Consider the following 17,502-nt stretch of genomic DNA (forward strand, 5'->3'; position numbering starts at 1 on the left):
AATCCACTGCAGATTTCTTTTCAGAGGGGCGGCAAGCACTGCTGCATATGTGAACTTTGCCTCCCCTTTGCACTTTATAAGAAACCTCAGCGCACAAACTTTTTTTAATGGATTTCTATGCAGTAGAGGGACCACAAAGCTCCAGCTCCTTTGTGTAATGTAGGGTTTCCACCTGTCTGGGATTCACCCGGACAGTCCGGTTTTGAATCATTTGTCTGGGTTTCAGGCCCACATTTTTAAGACATGAATGATGCTCGGAACAGGGCCTGACAGGAGGGTGAGGGGGCACTATGCGCACAAATTGTCTCAGGTCTGTTATCCTATATTGCAGTGGTTATCAACTCTGTCCTCAGGGCTCACTAACAGGCCAGGTTTTATGTATTACCTTGGGGAGATGCAGACTACAATACTGCAATCACTGAGCAGAAAGTGATATCACCTGTGATGTATTTCAGTTATCTTGCAAACCTGGCCTGTTAATGGGCCCGGAGGACAGGGTTGATGACCACTGCTATAGTGTATATACAATATATTTATACACTATATTTTAGTGTATAAAAAAAAAAAAATCTGTCCGCCTCTAATGTGTTGGGTTTGGCTTGAAGAAAAAGTGGCAACCCTAGTGTAACGTGAAGGGTCAACATCAGTTCTGAGTCACAAAGAGCTGGGACATCTCAAACTGTGTGCCGGGGCAGTTTTGCCGGTGTGCCGTGGGATATTTCGGGAAGCTGTCACTGTAACAGCGTTCAGACTCCGTCAGAGTGACCATAAGACCCAGGGGCCAGGGTGGGAGGACAGGCAGTCTGTGTTGGAGTGCGGCCTGACACGCAATGCCCGACGGAGAGTGTATCGCAAGGAGGAAGTGTTTTTAGAGCATGCGCAATAGCCCAGAGAGGCTCCTTTTCTTAATCTTTTCGAGCCCTGTACCCGTGTACCAACCTCTGTGCCAGCACCATAGGTGTGTGCACAGGGCCGTTGATAGGGGGGGACCACCAGTCCTCCTGTAGGGGGCCCGGGCACACAGGGGGGGCCCAAACAGCAGGGGGAATTAGTGTGCTTTGGCGGAGGGGCAATTACAGAAGGATGCCCTGTGCAGCTCTCTGCAGCAGCTGAAAGCTAGTTTCTCCCCCTCCTGCCGGCTATAAGCTGTTGCAGGGAGAGACACAGACACAGGGCATCATTCCTGTAATTGCTTCCCCGACACTGGTTCCCCTCCCTTTTCTGCCTGCTTCTGACCCCCCCCCCCCATGTGCCACCTTGTCACTGTGAATATAATTTAATTTTTCTTATGTAAAAAAGGGCTAATTCACACAGTTTCTCTGTTATGTTTTGTTTCCACTAATAATGATTTTAGTGTATTTTTTTTAAAATATGGTCTTAATATTTTGGGAGGGGCCCTGCCAGGTAGGCTGTACTGGGCCCCGTGATTTCTAACAGCAGCCCTGTGTGTGCAGCATATTGCATTCAATGGCGGATCCATTTTTTTTTTTTTTTTTTACTATTTTGTTTTAAACTGCTTTGTGGCAACGGCGGATCCAGGGGGGGGGGGGGGCAACATGGCAATTGCTCCCCCCGAAGCAATCATGTCACATTGGCTTTTAAACTGCTTTGCGGTGCCTGCAGCTCCCGCTGCCGAGTCTCTAACTCTCTCTCCCTCTCTCATCACCAGGGCTGGTAGGCTGCTTTGAGCTGTAGCTGACTGCAGCACTCCCCTCTCTCCTGCGTGTATGACACCGGGCATCTCTGGCTGTGTGTGAGAGCTGGATCTGTGTTCGGCTGTGCTGCCTGTGCTAGACCTGCTCGTGTGATAGTAGATGGAGATGGAACACTGATTGAATCAGTGTTTTGTCTATCACACAAGCCCGTCTAGGGTGGGACTTTGCTAGAGCCGAACACAGAACTACAGCTCCTGTTTGTTCCATGACACACGTCGGGAGAGGAGATACCTGCTGTGTGTGATCGAGGCAATGCCATGGTGAGTGCCATGCACAGTGTGGCTGCATTAATAGACAAAAGTGGGGCTGCATTCATATACAGAAGTGGGACTGCATGTATATACAAAAGTGGGACTGCATGTATATACAAAAGTGGGACTGCATTCATAGACACAAGTGGGACTGCATTCATAGACACAAGTGGGACTGCATTCATAGACACAAGTGGGGCTGCATTGATATACAAAAGTGGGGCTGCATTGATATACAAAAGTGGGTCTGCATTGATATACAAAAGTGGGTCTGCATTGATATACAAAAGTGGGTCTGCATTGATATACAAAAGTGGGACTGCATTGATATACAAAAGTGGGACTGCATTGATATACAAAAGTGGGACTGCATTGATATACAAAAGTGGGACTGCATTAATATACAAAAGTGGGACTGAATTTATACACAAAGGTGGGGCTGCATTCATATGCACAGTGAGGCTGCAATGGTGGGCACTGATGAGGCTGCATTGATCTCTTGTACCATGTGTTCAGTCTCTGACCATCCCTTGTACCATGCCTGCAGTCTCTGACCATCTCTTATACCACGTCTGCAGTCTCTGACCATCCCTTGTACCATGCCTGCAGTCTCTGACCATCTCTTATACCACGTCTGCAGTCTCTGACCATCCCTTGTACCATGCCTGCAGTCTCTGACCATCTTTTATACCACGTCTGCAGTCTCTGACCATCCCTTGTACCATGCCTGCAGTCTCTGACCATCTCTTATACCACGTCTGCAGTCTCTGACCATCCCTTGTACCACGTCTGCAGTCTCTGACCATCCCTTGTACCACGTCTGCAGTCTCTGACTATCCCTTGTACCACGTCTGCAGTCTCTGACCATCTCCTGTACCACGTCTGCAGTCTCTGACCATCTCTTATACCACTTCTGCAGTCTCTGACCATCCCTTGTACCATGTCTGCAGTCTCTGACCATCTCTTGTACCACATCTGCAGTCTCTGACCATCCCTTGTACCACGTCTACAGTCTCTGACCATCTCCTGTACCACGTCTGCAGTCTCTGACCATCTCCTGTACCACGTCTGCAGTCTCTGACCATTTCTTGTACCACGTCTGCAGTCTTTGACCATCCCTTGTACCATGTCTGCAGTCTCTGACCATCCCTTGTACCACGTCTGCAGTCTCTGACCATCTCCTGTACCATGTCTGCAGTCTCTGACCATCTCTTGTACCATGCCTGCAGTCTCTGACCATCTCTTATACCATGTCTGCAGTCTCTGACCATCCCTTGTACCATGCCTGCAGTCTCTGACCATCTCTTGTACCACGTCTGCAGTCTCTGACCATCCCTTGTACCACGTCTGCAGTCTCTGACCATCTCTTATACCATGGCTGCAGTCTCTGACCATCCCTTGTACCATGCCTGCAGTCTCTGACCATCTCTTGTACCACGTCTGCAGTCTCTGACCATCCCTTGTACCACGTCTGCAGTCTCTGACCATCTCTTGTACCACGTCTGCAGTCTCTGACCATCCCTTGTACCACGTCTGCAGTCTCTGACCATCTCCTGTACCACGTCTGCAGTCTCTGACCATCTCTTGTACCATGTCTGCAGTCTCTGACCATCTCCTGTACCACGTCTGCAGTCTCTGACCATCTCTTGTACCATGTCTGCAGTCTCTGACCATCTCTTGTACCATGTCTGCAGTCTCTGACCATCTCTTGTATCATGTCTGCAGTCCCTGACAATCGTCTACAAACTATGGGATAGATTTATGGCATTTATATTTAAATATTTTTTACTAGTAATGGCGGCGATCATTGATTTTTTAGCGGTACTGCAACATTGCAGCGGACACATCGGACACCTAATTGAGTTCTGTAAGCAACACCTTATTTTCTGGCAGTGCCCCTCCCGAGACTAGACTCTGGATCCGCCCTTGATTGCATTAGGGTGTGCACTAGGGCTGCAACTAACGATTATTTTCATAATCGATTAGTTGGCCGATTATTGTTTTGATTAATCGGATAATAGCCTTAAAAAAAAAATTGCATTTTTAAATTTTTTTGGGCCAATTTGTTGGGCAGATTACAAAACACAAATTGCCGCAAAAACATATTACATGCTTTTCTGCAGCTTCTCCATTGAAGTATATTGAACAAAAAAAAAAAAAAATAGCACCGTTTTGCGTTAAAAAGTCCTTGTCCTTTCCAAATACGCAGCAGCTGAAAAAAAATCATGGATGTGAACGTAGTGTCCCACTGTATGGGACACTAGGCCAAGCACAGACATATCACGTATTGCTTACTTACTTCACTATCACTTTTCAGGGTTGTACACTAGAGTGTATGGCTGACATGCACCTTTTAAGTCGGTAATCACTACACTTATTTGAGAAGTGGCCATATGGAGGTAATACATGGCCCCATCTGGCCATATGCATTAAGTATATTTATACTCAACCCCACAGCCTTTCACTTCTGGTTTTTATTACTAGGACCTTTCACATAATAATTTTATGTGTAATTTCTATGTACAATTACACTTATTTCACAATCTCTCTTTCACACTTGGACATAAGTCCATTAGTCACTTTGCTACTAGGAACGATCACCTTGAATACACTCGTATCCTGTGAGTCTTATGACAACAGTCATACACAACCTTCTTACCTTCTCACACTTCGTTGGGAAATTTCTTTGCACATTTTATACTTGGCAACCCATAATCATAATTTTAGGATCAAGCAGAACGATGCCTATAAGTCTCTGTTGCATGAACTCCCGTTTCTCTCGTTCCACACTATTATTATTTTCATGACCCCCCACTACCAACTATTCTAATACAAACATAACCCCCACTCATGATTTTATGGGTTAGGCATAAGGTTATCCTAACTGCATGACACTTGCTGTGTTATTTGGCTTCTAGATAACAATGTCATCACGTTATGTTTGTAAATACATTTCAGCAAGATATGTTTATGGGACACGCCGCACCGCAGACCCAACAGCCTGTGGCTGTATCCAGCATTGCATCCATGTTAGTGTAGTCCCTTAGGATAACATTACTGGTCTAGCTGCTGGGGATGGGAGGAGTATAGAGGTCCGGCGACTCCCATAAATTAGATGAGATGACGTGACACTGACAAGCCTCCGAGGACGAATCACAATTCGAAACGTACGTCAGGCTACGTCACGTGCTACGTCACTTCCGGGTTACGTCGGGTGGTTCGGCTGGAACGCAAGCCAAACACCCAGACAGCACACGCTGTCGTGCTTAATAGCCAGGTGACGGTACCCAACGCCGGCTACTAGCAGCCCTTTGAGCTGTTAGACTGCAGACAACGACTTCGCCTTTTTTTGGTCTTTGTTTTTTAATTTTGTTTTTCTTTTTTATACATTTTAAACTTGTTACCTGCACATATTCTGAGTGTCTGCTCTGCACACTTTGGCGCCAGAGCCACGTGTGGATTCTGGTCTTATTACACCTATTGCAGTAGCCAGATTTATAGCAGGTTATGTTTTATTGTTTATTTTAAATAAATACATTTTTTGAACTTTGGATAAGCACTTTTTTGGCCATACGTTATTACACTATTGGAGCCCCTGGTCTTGTCTCCTTTGAGGAATCAACACAGCATAGGAGCGGAGACTCTGGATATCTGAAAGCTATAGGAAGGAGAAAAGTTGGAGCAGAGGAACGCCTAAATTACGTGCCTGTTACCCCAAGAGGGGACCTCTTTCTGGTGAGTGGGGAACCTGGAGGGGAGCACCGGGAGCACGTCGGAGTGTGGTATAGGAGCACCCCCCTCTTTTCACCATCCAGACCTCTACACTGGACTCCAACAAGATTTCCATATCCCAATATTATCTCCTTTCGGATATTTATAGACATTGTACACTACTGGCTTATACAGGCTATTAGCCAGCTGTTTATATTTCCATTTTACATTGTCCTGTGTATACCACAGGGTGGACTGGTGTTGTTGGCTGATTATCCCTTATCTGTGCATGTATTGTTTATGCAATTGTTTCCAATTATTGGTTTATTGTGGTTATCTCACTCAGCTATTTACAGCGACCATTTGCATATATAATGCTTGATGAAGATACATAGGGCGTACCTACTGTAATCTGTGTATGTTTAATCACTGATGCCCAAAAACTGTGCTAGTGTCCACATTACAGAGGTATATTAGCCCATACATCTCACTGACCACCAGCACATCATCGGAGCACATTTGTATGGTTCATTCCCTTTTCCCAGTGCTCTTGGTGTAGCTGTAGGTCACGTAGCTCATGTCCCCTCAGTCTTCTGACCCTGTGGGACCTCTACCAATATAAGACCTTAGTTGGTTCAGTCAATAAGTGGAGTATACATTTACGACTTTGGTCCAGGTAGACCCACACCGGGACTTTAAAGTGTAGCAATACGCTTAGGCAGCGCCATCATTCCTAACCCTTTACATACTATATGGATGTGAACGTGTCCATAGGAAAACATGTAAATGACTGTAGTGTGTTTCTGCAAAAAGCACCAAAAAACACAGAGGTGTGATCCCAGACCTGAGATGTTTAGTAACATAATGGGGTTAAAAAAACAAAAAGAGCAAATAATCGCTACTGTATGGGGTTCATTTTTTTACTGTGAGACAGTGAAAGTAATATTTGCAGTAGCGATTTGCTTTTTTGTACTATAAAGGGCTAATTTTAGTTTTTTTAACCCCATTATGTTACTGGCCGATTAATCAATTTATTAAAATTGTAATCGATTAATTTCATAATCGATTAGTTGTCGATTAATCGGTTAGTTGTTTCGGCCCTAGTGTGCACCCCAAGGTGCACACTAAGGCAAATGGGCCTATCTTGAGGAAGGGGCCTGAAGCTGCAGTTCCAATAGCCCCTATGTTAATCTAGCCCTGCACAGAGGCAGCAGATCTGCACCTCTCCAGTCCCCAGCAGCATGGCCTAGTCCTTAGCACTCTGGTCCTCACAAGGTTCTCTCCTGGTGCAGGCATAGCTCTCAACCATTCCTGATTTTGAGGGACTGTCCCTGATTTGGAACAAAGCCCCTCTGTCCCTCTTTTCTCCTCATTTGTCCCTCATTTTGATCTATATAGTTGTACATAAAATGTACTTTTTATCTTTCAAAAAGTGTTTCCCAGTGCTAAACCTTTCATCCATTTTCTAAATTGCTGCATTTGTACATTTACAGTATAAAGGTATATTAGTGGTAAAAAAAAAAAACACTTGTGAGTATAACCACTTAAGACCAGGACCATTATGCAGGTTAAGGACCTTGCCCCTTTTTGTGATTCGACACTGCGTCGCTTTAACTGACAATTGCGCGGTCGTGCGACGTGGCTCCCAAACAAAATTGACGTCCTTTTTTTCCCACAAATAGAGATTTCTTTTGGTGGCATTTGATCACCTCTGCGGTTTTTATTTTTTGCGCTATAAACAAAAATAGAGCGACAATTTTGAAAAAAATTCAATATTTTTTACTTTTTGCTATAATAAATATCCCCCAAAAATAGGCCGATAAGTATTCTTCCACCTATTTTTGGTAAAAGAAATCGCAATAAGCGTTTATCGATTGGTTTGCGCAAAATTTATAGGGCCGGATTCACGTACAGCCGCGTAAAATTGTGCGGGCGTAACGTATCTGATTTACGTTACGCCTCCGCAACTTACACAGGCAAGTGCTGTATTCTCAAAGCACTTGCTCCGTAAGTTGCGGTGGCGTAGCGTAAATCGGCCGGCGTAAGCCCGCCTAATTCAAATTTGGATCAGGGGGGCGTTTTTTATGTAAAACTACTGTGACCCGACGTGATTGACGTTTTTGCGGAACGGCGCATGCGCCGTCCGTGGAATTTCCCAGTGTGCATTGCTCCAAAGTACGCCGCAAGGACGTCATTGGTTTCGACGTGAACGTAAATGACGTCCAGCCCCATTCACGGACGACTTACACAAACGACGTAACTTTATCAAATTTCGACGCGGGAACGACGGCCATACTTAACATTGTTACGCCGCACTTATGCCTCATATAGCAGGGGCAACTATACGCCGGGAAAAGCCTAACGTAAACGTCGTAACTTTACTGCGTCTGCCGCGCGTACGTTCGGGAATTCGCGTATCTAGCAAATTTGCATACTCAACGCAGAATTTGACGGAAGCGCCACCTAGCGGTCAAAAAAAAATGCAGTTAAGATCCGACGGATCTAATGGATATCTATGCGTTACTGATTCTAAGAATCAGGCGCATAGATGCGACGGGTCAGATTTGGACTTACGACGGCGTACATGGCGCTGCGCTGTCGTAAATCCTTTCAGAATCTGGCCCATAGCGTTTACAAAATAGGGGATAGCTTTATTGCATTTTTATTAATAGTTTTTTTTTTACTACTAATGGTGGCGATCAGCGTTTTTTTTTTTTTCGTGACTGCGACATTATGGTGGACACATCGGACAATTTTGACACATTTTTGGGACCATTGTCATTTTCACAGCAAAAAGTGCTATAAAAATGCACTGTTTACTGTGAAAATGACAATTGCAGTTTAGGAGTTAACCACTAGGGGGCACTGTAGGGGTTAAGTGTGACCTAATATGTGTTTCTAACTGTAGGGGGGCGGGGCTGGGCTTAAAGAGACACGTACAGGTACGTGATTGTGCCCAGCCGTGCCATTCTGCTGACGTATATCGGCGTAAATGGGTCCTTAAGTGGTTAACTGATAATTTTATTGTATAATTCTCCTATAAGGGAGTGTGGCATGGGGTGTGTCCTATGCCAACATAATTTTGACAATAGGTATCCCTTGTTCCCACTTCAAAAAGTTGGGAGGTATGGGTAGGCACACACAGCAACAGGTCTACACACTATGGTACACACTACTGCTCTGCTCAGACCTCCACGCCCCTCAAGAACTACAAATCCCAGTGTGCTGAGCGGCTGCAGAATCTTCAGGTGAGGGGAGGGGGGGTTCCTCACTTAGCTGCACGGTCCGCAGTTCAGCGTTGGGGAAAGGGGAGACAAGCAGGCTGGAACAAGGACACACAGTCCAATCTGTGGCACGGCTCACAACACAGCAGCAGGGATGGGACCCCAGCTCTCCTCCAGCTGGCAGGTATTCAACTACACTCGTCTAATTCTATAAGAATATGTATGGAGGTGCAGTGTGGTGCAGCGGCAGTAAACACCCAGAGTCCAGGAACAGAACTGTATTGCAAATGTAGTTCAAACCAGCGCAACTATCCAACAGGAAGTCAACCCCACCAGGTGCACTCACAGTATGTTGCAGTGAATAGTGTAGCAGCTGGATTTTAGAAGCCCGGACAGCACCTGTCTCGAGGGATGGAATTCAGCCTGGCCGGTCTGTGCCCAAACAGGGAGGTTTCCAGGAACGATAGTGTGTCCCTGCTCTTCCCAACTGGAATCTCTCCCTACCACTAATACTGCCCCTGACAGATGGTTGACCTCTCCCTTCACTACCCACAGATGAAATGCATGCCAAGCCCGGGAACCAGGATCCTAAATAGACTCTGCCTGACCCAAGATGGCCACCAGAGTCACATGGAGCAGCAGTATGCACTCGGATAGCTTTCCCAGTGACCCAGGAAACGATAGAGGAACCATGTTCCTCTTCACGTTCTCTCCATCAGCAATGCCACTGTGGTTGAGTACCACCTGCATTGGAGAAAGTAGACTGCACCTGCCTACACCGCTTTCCTCTTTTGTCAGATGATGTCCTTGGCATTGCAACACAGTAAAGAACAAGAGAACTGCATTGAACATAGTTAAGGCACAACAGGAAAAAGTTTAAACAACAGAGTCAGAGTACTTAGCTGGGAGCTGCCAGTGGTTAGACTGCAAGGGTGGTGAACAACAATGTCCTCTATGGAGTCACATTGCAAGTGTAGCATTACCCCTGGAGGAGCTGCTGGATTTTTGGGCGGCACATTACCTCATGGCTCCTCCGAATTCCTAGGGGTGAATGATGCGTATTGCATATAGTAGATGTAAAAGAATGTCCACGACAGGTGCTCTTTGCTGTGCTCTTTATTACCCAGCCGGGTAAAAAACAGTAAACTTGTGGTGAGGAAAGTAAAGTTGAAGAAGAAGGAAGAATAGCAGATTCAGGCGTAATGATAGGGAAACAGTCCTGCTGTCGGAGTAGGTTTAGTGTACCCGGACAGGCCTCTCTCACTGACCTGGCAGCCGAAGTATCACTCGGACAATTTGTAGGATAAAGTCTCTGCCACAGACTCTCCTTGGTGAACTTGAACTTGGGGAAAAGTCTCTGCCACAGACCCTCCTCAGTGAGCCTCAGAAAGATACCTCTGCCACAGGCCCTCTCTGCATTGAATTCTTGGATGAGTTACGCCTGGATCTCCTTCAACTTGTCGCCCAGGTACCGACTGATAGGTGATCAATCCCTCAGTGTCCGGCTACCCCAATCCCCGTTGGTTTGTCCAGGCCCTTTTGGACTACCAGCCTCTCAATGGCACTCCTCAGACTGACTCCCCACCGAACAGCAGTACAGCTTGGGATCCTCAAAGGTGCGAACCCAGTCACTCACTGGGTCCCCGTTGCTGTTCAGATGCTCCGGGCCAACATGGCCCCGGAAACAGGAACACCGCGTGGCCCCCCCCCCCCCCCCCCGGCCAGGTAGGCCATAACGCCGGGGGCGCCGTGATGTGGTCACCCTAAAGGTGGGTGCCACACTGGACGAAGAAGGCCCAGAACTAATGGCCTCTGCCTCATAAATTCCCCAGCATGCACAGCGAGGTCAAACCCTCCTGATTGGCTGCTGGGTAAGAGCACCCAAACCTCGACTCCACCGCTGCCACCTGCAGCACCGGGGCTGGAAGAACACCCCAGTACAGCAGAATAAGCCTACAGAACAGCCAAGCTGAGACAGAGACCCTGTTTTGCACTTAACAATCTGGATCATAGTCTAACTACACTCTGATCTACCCTTAAATTTAACTAGCACCGGTACCATAAAGTACACAGGCGCTACACAAGTAATCATCTTTTGATTGTAACTTCAGTACCACAGGTAGATGAGGGTCAAAAGGGCCCTCTATACGCCCTTCACCCGTGCCCACAACTGATTCCTCAGACACACCTGAACCCTTTGTTGAGCTCACAGGGGCTGCTGGGCTGTCCGTAGATGCTGTACTGGGGCTTCCTGCGTCTGTAAGGGCCAGAGCCTCAAGCAAGAGAGGAGGCAAGTACCATTCAACAAGAACCTCCTGCACTGGTGAGACATCGAATACCCCTCTGACTGGTCTGGCGGAGCAGTCACCACTTAGCACACAGGGTTGAGGTGGAGAATCTCTTAATGGGATTGTGGCTCTCTGAGTCGTATACTGGAGTTTCAGGAAAGCGATGTTGTTCGTATTCAATAGTTTTTGTTGAAAAGCATTTTACAAGAGAAAGGTATAAATCACATTATAAGATAACATTGGGGGAATTCCAAACCATACATCTCCATAACCTTACAAAATAAAGACAAAATAAAGACAACTAACATCACAAATGGTAAGGAAATAAGGACCTACCGAAGAAGTCCATGGTTGCAGTGAGCCTAGCCTCCTACATACGGATAACCGAATCTTACCACCATGGTACTTGGCAACCTAAATGAGCCAAGGTCAAGTTAACCACTTTATCGTACCAATAAACCACCAAGGCACAAGGTGACCTCCACAACTCATGCCGCGTACACACGGTCGTTTTTCGGCATGAATTTTTTTTTCAGCATGTCCAAAAAACGAAGTTTTTCCAACTTCATCATTAAAAACGACGTTGCCCACACACCATCGTTTAAAAAAAATGATGAACAAAGCGCGGTGACGTACAACACGTACGACGGCACTCTAAAGGGGAAGTTCTATTCGCCTTGGGCTGCTTTTAGCTGATTCCTTGTTAGTAAAAGACGATTCGCGCTTTTTTGTCTGTTACAGCGTGATCAATGTGCTTACTCCATTATGAATGGTAGTTTTACCTTACGTCTCATAACTCGCTTCTGGGCATGCGCAGGTTTAAAACGTCGTTTTAGCCCACACACGATCATTTTTTACAACCCGAAAAAACGACATTTTAAAAAACGACATTAAAAAATGCAGCATGTTCGAATCTTTTTTTTTTGTTTTTCAGAAGCCGAAAAACGATGTGAAGCCCACACACCATCATTTTAAATGACGTTTTTTAAAAATTTCATTTTTTTTCATGCCGTAAAAAGGGCCGTGTGTACGCGGCATAAGCCTCAACAGGAGACATCCCATTGGCCAAATACACACTCCACAGTAGGCATAATACGTGGCTCCCGATTGGAGGCGATGACTTTGCAACCCAAAAAATCGACATCCCACACAATCAGTATGGGGACCCAGATTCCCAGAAAAAAAGGGGGGGGGGGAGTCAGACAGAAAATAACTAAAAAGAAAAGAAAGGAAAAAGGAGAAGGAAGGATGTGCAAAACACCTAAAACCCAGACCACAGATCTAAACCAAGTGAGTCTGGGTGTCTCCCGACAGATATTGAATCCCAAGGGGTCCAGGTTTTCTGGAACAGCTTGAGTTTATCATTTAGTATTGCAGATAGAAAAGCAGTACCCTAAAGAATGGAAAGCAGGGCCAGAGGAGCCATAGTGTCGGCCACAGATGAAGGTAACGGGTTCGGCCTGGCAGAGTAGTCGGCCACTGGAGCGGCAGCATCCACAAGAGGCAGAGCTGGAGTCGGAGCACCTCCATGTTGCAGCAGCCCGGAGGAGGAGGAGTCAGAGCCACCCAATCACACTGTAGCAGGCACTTGGATGGTTTCAGCTGGCTCCGGGCCAAGCCGAGCATCACAGCCATATTTTTTACTGTCAACCTTTTACTGGCCTGTTTTTAACCACTTCCTGCTGGCCGTGCGACTTTGTACGGTCGCATTGTGGATCCCAATTGCCGGGAGGCCGTCTATATACGGCCTCCAGCCACTGGGGGGCGCGCGTGCCCGCCGCATCACTGAGATGCCAATGCGCATGCCTGGCGGCCGCGATGTCCGCCGTGTACCCGCGATTGGCGGTTACACAGACAAGGACGTGGATCTGTGTGTGTAAACACACAGATCCACATCCTGTCAGGGAGAGAGGAGACCGATGCTGTGTCCCTTGTTCATAGAGACACAGATCGGTCACCTCCCCCAGTCAGTCCCCTCCCCCTACAGTTAGAACATTCACTAGACTACACATTTAACCCCTTCCTCGCCCCCTAGTGATAACCCCTTCCCTGCCAGTCAAATTTATACAGTACTTAGTGCATATTTATGCCTAAACTGAGAAAAATGTTTTTTTTTTTTTAAATTGGGATATTTATTATAGCAACAAGTAAAAAATATTGATTTTTTTTTTCAAAATTGTCGCTTTTTTTTGTTTATAGCGCAAAAAATAAAAACCGCAGAGGTGATCAAATGCCACCAAAAGAAAACTCTATTTGTAGGGAAAAAAGGACGTCAATTTTGTTTGGGAACCACGTCGCACGAATTGTCAGTTAAAGCGACGCAGTGCCGGAAGCTGAAATTTCGCCCAGGCAGGAGGGGGGTATATGTGCCCAGTAAGTAAGTGGTTAATGGCTGCCAGTAAAAATACTGATACCTCCCAACATTTTGAGATAAGAATGAGGGACACCTACTAGCAAAAGTATGTAGGCATAAGACACGCCTCCTGCCACACCGCCTTAAAGGAGAATTAACCAAAAAAAAAGGTTAATTAAATGCACAAGGGCTTTTTTTTACCACTACTATTCTTTTATTTTGGCTTTTAAATAAAAATGCAGCAATTTAGAAATTGGATGAAAGGTTTAGTACTGGGAAACACTTTTTGAAAGATAAAAAGTGAATTTTATATACAACCATATAGTTCAGACAACAATGAGGGACAAATGCGGGGGACAGAGGGACATTGCTTCAAATCAGGGACAGTCCCTCTAAATCAGGGATGGGAGCTATGCAAGCATTCACAATGTGCATGCAGTACTACTACTTGGGCACATTACAAAGCAACAGTGCCTAGTAAGGATGAGCTCCAGTATGTTCGCATAGTACACGTGCAGAGCCCACCAGAAAGTGTGCACGGCGCTGCGCTAATCACAGCCAGAGAGACATTGTCCCGATGCTCGGCTGCAGAGATCGGGAAATGTCTCTCTGGCTGTGATTAGCGCAGCGCCGTGAAGACTTCCTGGCGGGCTCTGCACGTGTACTATGCGAACACGCTGGAGTTCATCCTTAGTGCCTAGTGTAAGTACACCCTAAATATACTGTGGAAATATACAGTGGATTTGGTTCCAGGAACCTGCAATTCTCCTGCATCCATATCAGGGTTGCCAACCGTCAGTAAATTTACAAACAGTTTGTAAAATCCGTAATTTTTGCATCTGTCCATAAATGTTTATTTCGGACATACAGACTACACGTCCATAATGGACATTTATGGACAGATGCAAAAATTACGCATTTTACAAACTGTTTGTAAATTTACTGAAAGTTGACAACTCTGATCCATATTATAGCGGGAGTTCACCTGAAAAGTTAATTTTTAACATTAGATTCATGCTCGTTTTGTGAAGGGGAATCGGGTATTTTTTTTAAAAATCGAAGCAGTACTTACCGTTTTAGAGATACATCTTCTCCGCCGCGTAGGGTTGCCACCTCATCCCTTTAAAACCGAACACATATTAATTACACAGGTTCTGTGGCTAATTAGGGTGGTAATTAGACTCATTTGGTGCCTTACCTGCATTAAATCAGCCTCAGAACCTGTGTAATTCATATGTGTTCGGTTTTAAAGGGATGAGGTGGCAACCCTACCGCCACGTCCGGGTATGGGCTGCGGGACTGGGCGTTCCTATTTGATTGACAGGCTTCCGACGGTCGCATACATCGCGTCACGATTTTCCGAAAGTAGCTGAACGTCGGTGCGCAGGCGCCGTATAGAGCCGCACCGACGTTCGGCTTCTCGTGACGCGATGTATGCGACCGTCGGAAGCCTGTCAATCAATTAGAAACGCCCAGTCCCAAAGACCATACCCGGAAGCGGCGGAGAAGATCGATCTCTAAAACGGTAAGTACGGCTTCGATTTAAAAAAAAACTACCCAAATCCCCTTGAAAAAATGAGCATCAATATAATCTTAAAAAACTCCCGCTTTAAATAATTTAACATTTTAACATTTTTAACAAACATCATATACTGTATATATTTTTTTCTTGCCGTGTTTACTCTGAAAACAGCTACATGTAGTCTAACATCATAGCGGCCCAATAAGCCCACACACTGTCATTTAGAGTTGGTTGTTTATGATCCAAGCTGTCATGGGAGGGGTGATGCAGTCATGGGATAGGTGTACTGATCCCTCCGGCCACTGGGTGTCGCAGTTTCTCAGCCGGCGCGTATGACTTGCTTGCTGTCACTTCTTGGAAAGAGGAAGTAAGAGAAAAGAAAAGAGCGAGCAGGTAAGTGCGGCCGTAGCTTGGTAAGAGGGGCATAATACACACTGACAGGAGGTAGGTGGCTGTGTGGGGATATATATTGAAGACTGTGCGTGTACAGAACTAGGGGAAGCTGCTAACAGAAAATGAAGCGGGGTTGTGCTGTGTGAATGGCAACACTTTGTAGGACCACAGGTTCCAGCGTGTGGAGGGAATGAGGACATGGGAACCCCTGTTCCTTGGCTGTCCCCATTGGAGGATCCAGCCATCTCTGTGTTCCTCCTTCCTGGTGTGAAGACATACATATACTAGAAGTGTTCTATTACTCTATTATCCAATCACTCAATTTCTTTCCACACTCTCTCTGGGATATAGAAAGATTTTTACAGCCTGACTAGCAATATAACAGAAAAGAATTGTAGGAAAAATACCAGCAGGACTAGTGATCACCCTGATTGGTGTGACATGGATATAGTATGCGTTTATGTACATACTGGTGGTACCCTCAGCACTATAGCAGCCTTTCTCAACACACAGGACCCCCTTAAAATATCTTTCCAGGCTCGGGGAGCCCCTGCTAATTACTGTATCTATAACTTATGGTACAATAATGTGTAGGTCAGTGGGAAGAATGCTTCTTACACTTGTGGTCACTGAGAAGAGTTACCCCCTTACATATAGCTACAAAGATCAATGATGGCGGGAACTTTACTGAGAGGCAGAAACTGCTCAAGGAACCTCTGCAGGAACCCTAACGTTCCATGGAACCCTGGTTGATAAACAATGCTCTATAGCAGGGGTACTGAATTAAAATTCAAGGAGGTCCGGTCGCCAAAATTTTCTTTGGGCCGAGGTCCGAATCTCAAGTCTGTGCTATGACTCAGAAAGATTGTAGTCACAGGTGTCCCCATCACAGCAGCGCCCATTTACATCAGGCGTTCCCTTCACAGAGCTTCTTTACATCAGGTGTCCCCATCACAGCAGCGCCCATTTACATCAGGTGTCCCCATCACAGCGCCCCTTTACATCAGGTGTCCCCATCACAGCGCCCCTTTACATCAGGTGTCCCCATCACAGCGCCCCTTTACATCAGGTGTCCCCATCACAGCGCCCCTTTACATCAGGTGTCCCCATCACAGCGCACCGTTATATCAGGTGTCCCCATCACAGCAGCGCCCCCTTTACATCAGGTGCCCCCATCACAGCAGCGCCCCCTTTACATCAGGTGCCCCCATCAGAGCGCCCCTTTACATCCAGTGTCCCCATCAGAGTGCCCCTTTACATCCGGTGTCCCCATCACAGCAGCGCCCCTTTACATCAGGTGTCCCCATCACAGCGCCCCTTTACATCAGGCATTCCCGTCAGAGTGCCTCCTTACATCAGATGTCCCCATCAGAGTCCTCCTTAACATAAAATATGCCCATCAGCGTGTCCCTTAACATAAAATAAGGGTCACGTTGATGGGCACATTTAATGTTAAGGGACACTCTGATGGGTACATTTTATATTAAGGGGCACTCTGATGGGCACAACAAAATGTGGCCCTTAACATAAAATTTGCCCATCAGAGGGCTCCTTAACATAAAATATGTCCAACAGCGTGCCCCTTAACATAAAATTTGCCCATCAGAGTGCCCCTTAACATAAAATATGCCCATCAGCGTGCCCCTTAACATAAAATAAGGGTCACGCTGATGGGCACCTTTTATTTTAAGGGGCACTCTGATGGGCACATTTAATTTTAAGGTGCACGCGGATGGGTATATTTTTTTAGTGCACGCTGATGGGCACATTTTATGTTAAGGGGCACTCTGATGGGCACAAGAAAATGTGTCCATCATTGTGCCCCTTAACAAAATATGCCCATCACTGTGCACATTAAAAATATACTCATCAGTGTGCCCCTTACAATTAAATGTGCCCATAAGTGTGCCCCTTAAAATAACATTTTCCATCAGAGTGCCCCTTAACATTCACAACATATGCCCAGCAGTGTGCACAATAGAAATATGCCCTTGAGTTATCACTAATGGCCCACATACCTTGAATGCAGGAGGGCACTGAAATAC

At 46.1% G+C, this 17,502-nt stretch overlaps 1 protein-coding gene across 5 annotated transcripts in view; it reads left to right on the forward strand.

Moving 5' to 3' along the window:
* The first annotated feature begins 15,401 nt into the window (after positions 1-15,401).
* The window catches only part of RNF31 (ring finger protein 31), a 72,194-nt gene continuing 70,093 nt past the window's right edge, over positions 15,402-17,502 (forward strand). For 2 of the 5 annotated variants that reach the window (XM_040354642.1, XM_040354632.1), the window contains exon 1: positions 15,546-15,722. In XM_040354642.1, the coding sequence (XP_040210576.1) occupies positions 15,656-15,722 (67 nt within the window). In that variant the 5' untranslated portion in view covers positions 15,546-15,655. Of the gene's footprint in view, positions 15,458-15,479; positions 15,509-15,545; positions 15,723-17,502 lie in introns of those variants that run through there. The other 3 variants (XM_040354636.1, XM_040354638.1, XM_040354630.1) reach the window with 3 other exon arrangements.

The sequence above is a fragment of the Rana temporaria genome, chromosome 1, assembly GCF_905171775.1.
Source record: "Rana temporaria chromosome 1, aRanTem1.1, whole genome shotgun sequence".
In the NCBI taxonomy this organism is placed as follows: Eukaryota; Metazoa; Chordata; class Amphibia; order Anura; family Ranidae; genus Rana; species Rana temporaria.